Raw genomic sequence first — 9,318 nt, 5'->3', positions numbered from 1 at the left:
AGTCTGGGGTTTCTAACCTGCCTCATTAGAACATCTCACCCCAGGAAAAACTGCCCACTGCGTTTCTGCATCCTTGAACCAAACCTGAGAGCCCAGGTCAAGGTGTTTGTTCATCAGTGAGGCTCCCACTGAGCAGCTGGAGCCAGAGGGGAATTCCCTGGCAGCAGGAGGATGAGCATCTGCAGGAGCTGCTTCTTCACACTTGTGCCTTACATCTGATCGTGCAATTTCTTTCACTGAGGTAAATATTAATTTCTTTGTTGTGGTCTGTTGTAAAGCAATCTTCTGGCAGGACTGAGAATCTCTTATCTACTGCTGTAATAAAGTGCTGTTGGGCTTTAGCCAATGCAGTAATCTTTCAAGAATTTGCTAGGCATTGATTTTCAGAGATCATTATTTATCCTTTGAGAAGCAAAGGTTAAAGTTTACCTTTTGCTGTTAATGTAACTGTGCTTGGCATGTTTACATAAGCAGGCAGCTCCTGTCAAACTAGGAACTCCACGCTGGGATTTTATCAGTTATGGATTAGTTTTGAAAGCCCTGTGCTAAGAGCAAGGCTGGTTCTAACTTCAGCCTTAATGCAGTCAAACTCCACAAACTTTGGGTGTAACCTGGGTAGTGTTTGGGGTGACCACAGAGTCAGGATCTTCCTGTGCAATGAATGTTGAGAATTCTTAAGGACTCTTTAAATAATAAAGAAGAAAGATGACAGGAGGTGTGCTAAGGTGTGAGTTTCTGTCATCACTCATCCTTGCCATGTGGGTATTTTCTATTATTTTCTCAGAAAAAGGAAAAATGAATTGACAAAACTTAATGGTAGATGCATCCAATTACAGGATTCCCTCCTTCCCATCACATCCATCTTTGATAGCTTCAGGACCATGGCTTTGTCTTTTAAAACAGTCAGTTCCAGGAAATTGGCTGCAAATAGTCCAAGTTTGTTATCTGTACAGGTAACATCAGCCTAAAGGGAGAAGAGAGAGGCTCCTGACAGGTACCTTAGTGTGTTGAAATTTATGTCATTAAATGAATACCTCACATCTGATTACAAAAATTCAGAAACAGCAAGATTAATGAGATATTTTTATGGAACTACCTTGTTTTATAAAGGAAAATATGCTGGATAAGTTATCAGGAAGTTGTATCAGTTTTAAGTTAATTAGTAATTCTTTTTAGAGAAGGATGCTGTAAAACAAGCTCAAAATCCACAATCCACAGCAGCAGCAAGGGAAGTTCATTCTGCTGCTGGCAGAGTCTGGAAGAACAGGCCCAGGATGTCGTTTCTGAAGGTGCTGCTGTGTGTCCTGCTCCTGGCCAGCCCCTTGCTGGGTGAAACTCCACAACGTAAGAGCTGCTGCAATTCTGCTTTGTGGCTTCTGAGGGCAGGGACGTGGCCATGTCCTCTGCTCGGGGGATTGCAGTCCCTTGGGGGGATTGCTGCCTGGGAATTCTCCTCAGCCTTTAGGCTGGCTTTATTTTAAATAACAGCAAAACAATGCAGATGTGAGAACCTTGGTGAGACAGCTCTGTCCTGTGTTTGGTGGCACAGGGAAGAAGTTACAGCCATATGAATTAATTACAGCTGAAACTCAGTACCCTGGTGGGTTGGGATCATTTTGAGTCAGTCTCTGAATTTCAGAAGGGTATTTTTAAATTAGTTAAATTATTTGGTTCTTTTTCAGTGGGGAAAAAACCACTTGGTATCTGGGTTAAAAAAATCATACACTTTTTAATAGCAAGTGTTCTTAGACTTTTTTTGATACTAACAGGGAGAAAATCATCAATAATTAAGAGCATGACAACCAGAATGCACTGGTTAGAAAAGTTATTTTAAGTGAGTACTGAAGTAGTGAAATTGTTTCTGGTTCTGTTAGACCAGTATTGGCCTGCAATTATTTTATGAGAAGATTTCCCACATATTTTATTGATAAATGTATTTATTTTAACATCCCTGTTCTCTGTCTGGTAGCTACCAGTTACTTGTAATTGGGTATTTCTAAGCCCAGAGTGATGTGAACCAGCTGCAGTTATTATTTTTCTAAGATTTTTGTTTGTGATCTGAGGAATTTTTTAATGCTACTCTAAACTTTCATTTGCCGAAGAAAGTTACCACTTGAAGGCTAACTTGGCATTTATGTAGACCCCAGAATTTGGAAGGGCTCAGCAGTGAGTTCCTTCATCACATGGAATATTCAGCATTAATAGCAAAGGGCACACACTCCCTCTCTCCCAGCAGAATCACAACTGGGGATTTTCTGCTGCCTTAGTGGTTTTTGTATTATTGCTAAAAGAATTGTAATTGTGTTACTGATCAGAGGGGTAGCTAAAAACATTGCTTATGTCCCAGATGAACCATGCCAAGTGCTGCTTGGGATTTTTCACTGTCCTGTGTTTACAGCCATAACACAAACTGTAGTTAGGTTTTCTTGGAAAATGTTCCAGTGCTGATGACTCTTGAGAGGAGAGCATGCAGGGTGTGTAAATGGAGTGGGACAAGCCTTGGTCACTGGAGTCAGATTTATCTCTGATAAGCACCAAGAGCTGGATTAGAGGGACTTGGACAGTGGAAAGGAAGGAGGTTTCCATCTCTTTTCAGTGCAGGCTGCTCCCAGCACAGTTCCTGTGGCTCATAATGCATCAGTCAGGAGCTGGTTCTGGTGGGAAGTCCAGACAGTGACAATGACATTCCAGCTGCTCCAGTGACAGGGACATGACATCTGCTGGGATCAGAGGGGTCTGCTCAGGGATCTGGGCCAGTTCTGACTCTGGCTTCATTCCAAACGTGGCTCCTCTTCCTGGGACTGTTGTGCACAATTGGATTTGGCTCTGGTGGCAGTTTGGGGACTTTTCTGGGTGTTCAGGGTGGTGCCTGGTCCAAGTCCAAGTGCTGAGCAGGAGAGAACAGGTAACAAAGGATGTGGGGTGGGAGTGCCAAACGTGCTGGTGTTTGGTGATGGTTCAGGCTGCTGAGGGAGTTCTTTTTAGCCAGCCAAACACCTGTGAAATACTGTAAACACTCAGATTCTGGAACATAATTTACAGCCCAGTGTTTACACAGCAAAAAAGATAGAGGAGAACCAACATTAATGCAAAGCAGATCCTTTTGTAGGCTAAGCCAAGGGATAATCCCATTGCAGAACTCACAAAAAGCTTCTAATTTGGATTATAATGGAAAGTTGGAATCTCTAATGAGTCTCTCTCTAATGAGTCTCATGACTTTTAGTCCTTGTCAGCAAGCCAGACATGATATATAGTGGAATTCAGACACAACCACACTTATCATTATGAGATAAAAACCATAACAACACAAGCCATACAAATTCCTGGCCAACAGGAAGATGGGTACACATTCAGGGTAAAGTAATTTAAGCTGGTAAATTTTCATTTCTCAAATAGCTTCAAAATTTTCCAGACACAAGTCACAGGAAAGTAAGATTTAGTGTCATCTACAGAGTACATCTGAAGCATAAATTTCTGGTGTAATTAGCAACACAGCCCACTGACAGTATGTTACTGTATAATTGCATTAAAAACTTGCTTTGTTTTAATTCACAGCCAGCTGCAGTGGAGTTGTGGACTTTGGGGCCTGTCTGGGTAATACAGGTGAATTCTGTCCTGAAAATATTCCTTGTCTGTGTAAAAATGAAGAACCTTTTTGCAGGTAGTGTGTGGGCTTGGTTTGTTTGGATGGATGATGAAATAAATTTAGATCCTCCAAAGTGATCCATGAAAATAAATGTTGATCTTCATTCACAATCTGCATAAATTTATAGCTCTGGTACAAAGCATCAAATCTGGGATTTGGGCATAGTGTTTTCTTTTTAAATATATGTGTGGGCTATGTCATTCCTAATGTAGGTAATCACTGTAGCCCTTTATTTTTCCTGTTCTCCCAACTATTTTACTTTAGAACTGAATGAGCTGTGTAATCACAAGTTCAATTTTTTCTCAGGTTGATCAATTATTTTTTTTGAGTTAAAAAAAAAAAAAATAGATATCTTAATGTTCTATTCTCCATTATGTAGTCGGGATTTTTTCCCTTTTAAAAAAATCTATGTCATAATGACAGCCAGAAATGTGAGGAGCAGCTCTGCCATGCTGAGAGCAGACAAAGAGATCTTTGACCTGAGCCAGGCCATGACTTGGATGCTGCACCCTGTCCCCATCACAGCTCCTTATCTTGGACTCCTGAAATGCCAACTTGGACTTGGTTTCTCAGAGCCTGGCAAAGTACTTTTACATCAAATCTGGAAACAGATGGGTGTAACTAAGATTAAAAAACACCTTTAAACAAACAGGAAAAACAGTGAAACTCTTGGCCCCTGCAGTGTTGAATAATAAATAATTATATAGCAGAATATTGTACTTTTTTGGTATTGCTTACTTTTGATTTAAAATGCTGTTCCTAAAAGTGAATATTTTTTATTTGCAGATGTAATTACTACAGAACAGGCTGGATGGAGTACTGGTACATGGGCCCCAAATGTAACCACCTTTGGAACACTCTGGATTTCATTTTAGTGGCCACTCTTCCTGGAGTGGCACTGGTTATCATAGTGGTTGTAATATTTTCTGCTGTCTGCTGCTTGAAAATGAAAAAAGTTGGGTAAGTGACTCTGGGTGCACTTACAAGGAGTTTTGTACTCAAAATGGAAGTTCAGCAAAAGAAGTCTGGTATTCTGGTTAATTTTTAACCTCTGGGTGTTTAAAAGCACAAGGTTACCATACTGCCAAAATACTATTTATACAATTTAAAACTAACTCAAAGCATCTTACCTGAGCTCTCAGCACTTACTCAGCATTTTCCCACCTCACTCTCAGTCATTACTTTTCTTTAGGGCTCACCAGGCAAGCTTTAAAGATTGATAAGTACATTTACTACTTAAATTCAACACCACCAAATGTGTGTTTCTGATTTATTTGCTCTTAGGGATTTTTTTCCACAAGTTTAAAAAAAAAAGGAGTAAGACTGATAACTTGACAAGAGGCTTGGTGTTTAAATACAATTCCTCCCACTCTTGGGTCTCAGATATTGGCAATTTGAGCTGCTTTTTGCTTCCATCACTTTTTCCCAGTGACACCTCTCCCAAGTACACAGACAATATGGGTTTTTTCTTCTGTCACTGAGCCCCAGAAGTGTGTCACTGGCACTTGCTCTGACATAGAAAAGCTGTAATAATACCCAGCTCTTGTACAGCCATTGCCACAGGACATCTAAAGCTCTGACATGGCTGTTGAACCAATCTGCAGCACAAAAACATCTGTCAGGACCCTGAGCATTGCCACTGCTCTGAATTGCCATTGTTCCCCCAGGAAGCAGCCAAAGGCCCCATCCAGTGGAGCACAGCAGAACCCTGCATTCAGCACTGACACAGCTGCCAGCCCAGGGCATGGGCACCATCAGCCACCTGAGGTAAGAGATGGCACAGGGGGCACAGCACAGCCCCCAGCCCTTGGGGATTCAGCACAATAAAATGGGAATAGAAAAAATAAAATAAAGGGAATTTGAGTTTAAAGTCTCCTAGCATCTGATTTCCAAGATCAACTGAATGCATGTGAGAAGGTGAAACTGTTCATCAAGGATTAAGTGAAACTAATTTGCATGGGAGAAAACAAAGAACTAGGGATTATTTTTACAGGATGTTCAAACAACTATTGCTTTTTTTGGCCAGTTAGAAGAGCAGCTTTAAAAAGAGATCATGCTCTGCTGTGCCAGTTTTCTCCATTGGGCAAGATGTAGTAGAGATCATGGCTTGAACTAGTGGGTGTCAAGAGAAAAGATGGATAAATACCATTAAAAAAATCAATATAAAATACAAAGAATCACTGAAAGGGAATTTGTGTGTGTGTGTTCATTTTCTCATTTGATACTTCAAGGGATTATTTTACATATTAAGGAACACACAGGGTGTGAGAAGGAGACATTGCAGGCTGTCTGAGAAAAGGGAGAAAATAATCTAGACTGCTACAGGATTTTCTGCTAAATCCATCTGTAGAGTATCAATGGTTTGGCAATGCAGCAGGTCTGAGCTTGCCTTTACCAGGAGATGGTGCTGTTCAATTTTTAACTAATTCACATTTAGTCCTGCTGATGCTGTTGTTCCCAAGGTGCGAAACAGACCCGATTCTGCAGTTTGGTAGGGAAGAAAACCCTTTGTAAAAGGAATCTTTTCGGGTCAGAGCTGCAGAACTTAGGGCTTTCTGACCCCCAGACTCTGAGTTGTAGCCTAGACATTGTATTTTGTAAGTGAAAAACGGTTTTATACCTTCTAACATTCTGTACCTGGAGAGCTGGTTATTCTAATTTGTTGTCATTTTTCTCTGTGTAACCACCTGATCTCCTTCACACAGGATGCCTGGGTTGGACAAATTCCAAAAATTGTACTGAAAAGAGAAGATTTTAATGATGCCTCAATCCCAAATCAAAGGCAGGATTACAGGTATGCTGTTATTTTTTGTCTTTTGTGCTCATTCTCACTTTATACTCTGCTTTGGAGACTCACAATGACTTTGCAGCTTTGCCAGTAGCACAGCAAGCAACAAAGATCCAGTAAATGACAAAGCTTTTGACTGGATTATTCACATACAAATCCTAAAATATTTCTTTATCCAGAGGCTTCTCTGGTTTTCCTCTAATCCCAGAGACATTGATTTCATTCCTGTTTAGAATCACAGTTTTCTGCTTGTGCTTCTTCACTTGAATCCCCCTCAGCACCAACTGCTGCAGCTCTTACTGCAACTTCTGCAGAGAACTTGTTTGCCAGGGTGCAGCTCAGTGAGAGCACAGCAGTCTCCTCACATAGCAGGGCTCTGCTGCAGAGACAGCCTGCAGCTGGCTGATGTTTCAGTCCCTCAAGGAGGACTGGTGTTTCTCAATATAAATGTTGAAAATGTTGAAGGTATAGCTATGGTGGATTTAAAACCCTTTGAAAGTGATTGTAGGAATATAGAAAATTAGGTACTGTGGCATTGTTTGTTGTGAAAAGAAAATAAAAGCTTAAAGAGAAAGCTGCTTCTATAAATTCAGTCTTCTCTGTTTGCAGGATGAGGGTTTGACAGTAAAATGAACTTAAAAGACTTTTTAGATGTTATTACCTCAGTGCTGTGCATCCAGTAGTGAGCTTTAATATTTTTATTTTTCAGCTTAAACTATCCCTTTGTGCAATTTGCAGCATATTATAAGGTTTAATAACCTTTTTCTCTTTTGCACAGTCCCATGTATGATCAGCCTCTAAGGACAGCAGAACCAGCATCAGATTATTTCCCTCAGTCCCGAGCCCAGCGGGAGGAGTTTGACTATCCCAGGAAGGATTTGCCTTATCCAGTTTATCCACAGGCCAGACAGTACCGGGTACGCATCCCTCACATCCCTCTGCATATTAATTACATACTCTGCATATTAATTACATACTCTGCATATTAATTATATCACCCATCCTGGTACTGAATACAAATCATCACTAAATTGCTAGTGTTTTGTCACTAAGTAAAGATGTGAGCTAACAGAAAGCCTAGAGCCACCTTTCACTGTGCAGGTGTTTTCTTCAGGAATGTTACAGACCCTGCTGAAATGTTTCCAAATATTTCCAAAGCTGTTTCAGTTTGTGTGCACACAGTGGTAATGCTTTCAGTTATTTGCATGAAATGCATCTTCCAAAGCTCTTGGTGAGTGAACACTCAGAAGCAGCACATACTAAGAAAAGAAATATATATAAATGTAGTTTGATTAGATACAGATTATTATAATAGGAAGCATACTGGGGAGTGTGTGTCATGCTACTGATTTAATTCTAATTTCTTTACAGAGGTACTAAGAACAAGTGCATCCTGTATGAGAAATGTCTTGGAATGCTGTGTGATCACTGGACAGTGCAGGTGCTGAGAGAGCAGTGAGACCCTGGTGGGACACAGAGGAACCTGCCATCCTTAGTAGAGAGCACTAAGTTATTGCAAAGAGAAAGCATGGAGGATAATTGTGAAAGGAAACCTGGTGAATCCCTGATACTGCAGCACACAAGGCTTGGCCCTGGCAGTGTGGTACAAACACAGCCAAGGACTTGGCCTCTCTCTGCCCCAAGATTTGCCAAATACCCACAGACCCATTCCCTTGTCCCTTGTCTTTTTTGCTTTGTCTTCCTTCTGTGTTGATCCCAACAGCTGGAATGGTTTCCCTTTAAAACTGTCCTGGATATTGCTTTGTAACTTTTTTGTAAATGAGGAAAATAAATGAAGCTGTGGAAGATTGACTACCTTGCCACTAAGTAACAAATAAAAGAGACTGAAGACTGGGATGTATTTCCCATTTCCCAAAAAGTCTAAAACATGTTACATTGCGATTTCTGTTAAATCATCTTCCTTAGTATTAGGTTATATGTGAAACTATATGACAAAACCAGAATTTTAAGGATTTTAGAAAGGTTTCTTGATCTTTGGTTTTCCCTCAATGTAAAAAAATGCAAAATGGGCAAATTTCACTGGATTTACTTCTACTACTGCAAATTCTGTCAGAAATAAAAGAAGTGACTCTGGTTCCCTCTCTTATCATCAGAAGCACACAGAAATGGGGTTGACACATCTGTTTAGAGCCCAGGCTATCAGTTCAAACCATTCTGACCTCCAAAATTCAGATCCAAAGGTGCCAGAGAATTGTGTCAGTGAATTGCTTTTTTCTGTCATTTCTCAGCCTTGGTGGTGCCACAATCTGACAAACTGTGCTGGTTGTTGACCTCAATCCAGCTCTGTTGTTCTGACCTCAGAGCGACCACAGAATGTGAGTGTTCAATTTTATACTCCAGCACTGCTCCAAAAAGGAGTAGGAGGAACAGATAAGGCAGTGCTGTCAATATCCATGGTGCTGGCAAGAGCAGAGCTGGCTAAACTGAGTCTCCCTCACCATTTCCCCCAGTGTTCAGTTTTGTCATTACCTTTCCCAGGTATTTTCCCTTTCATTCCTTAATTGCATTGAGCAGTTTGAAATTATTTCATCATAAGAATGTATGTCTTGCTAGAGCTAGACAAAATGACTGGAATGTCCTTCGTACTGAATTTACTTTGGTGTGTGTTGTGTTATGTGGCTTTACTCTTTAAAACAAAAAAAAAAAAAAAAGGGAGAGGAAGGTCAAATGTAAGTCTCCATGTTCTCTGCTAAGGAAGATGAATCTCCTGGGAATTACAGAAGCTCCATGTCTCTCTTGTCCTGATGAGCCCAGAATGGACACAGCACTACTGTCAGTAGGATCCCCTGGGGCTGCCCCATCTCAGGATGCCCACCTCGGTCACCAAACTCCCAGAGCCCAGGTGGTTTAGGTGCCCTCTAAA

General features: G+C 40.8%; 1 protein-coding gene across 1 annotated transcript; it reads left to right on the top strand.

Annotated features, from left to right (window-relative positions):
* The first annotated feature begins 1,259 nt into the window (after positions 1-1,259).
* Positions 1,260-8,240, top strand: LOC132080211 (uncharacterized). The gene is made up of 7 exons (XM_059483240.1): positions 1,260-1,344; positions 3,556-3,661; positions 4,433-4,606; positions 5,314-5,413; positions 6,352-6,440; positions 7,213-7,351; positions 7,806-8,240. Exons 1-7 carry the CDS (start codon positions 1,275-1,277, stop codon positions 7,812-7,814), a joined length of 687 nt encoding a protein of 228 aa, XP_059339223.1. The 5' UTR covers positions 1,260-1,274; the 3' UTR covers positions 7,815-8,240.
* Positions 8,241-9,318: the final 1,078 nt, after the last annotated feature.

This window comes from Ammospiza nelsoni, chromosome 15 (genome assembly GCF_027579445.1).
Source record: "Ammospiza nelsoni isolate bAmmNel1 chromosome 15, bAmmNel1.pri, whole genome shotgun sequence".
Taxonomy (NCBI): domain Eukaryota; kingdom Metazoa; phylum Chordata; class Aves; order Passeriformes; family Passerellidae; genus Ammospiza; species Ammospiza nelsoni.
Note: the sequence above shows the minus strand (reverse complement) of the source record. Positions and strands in the feature narration are given on the sequence as shown.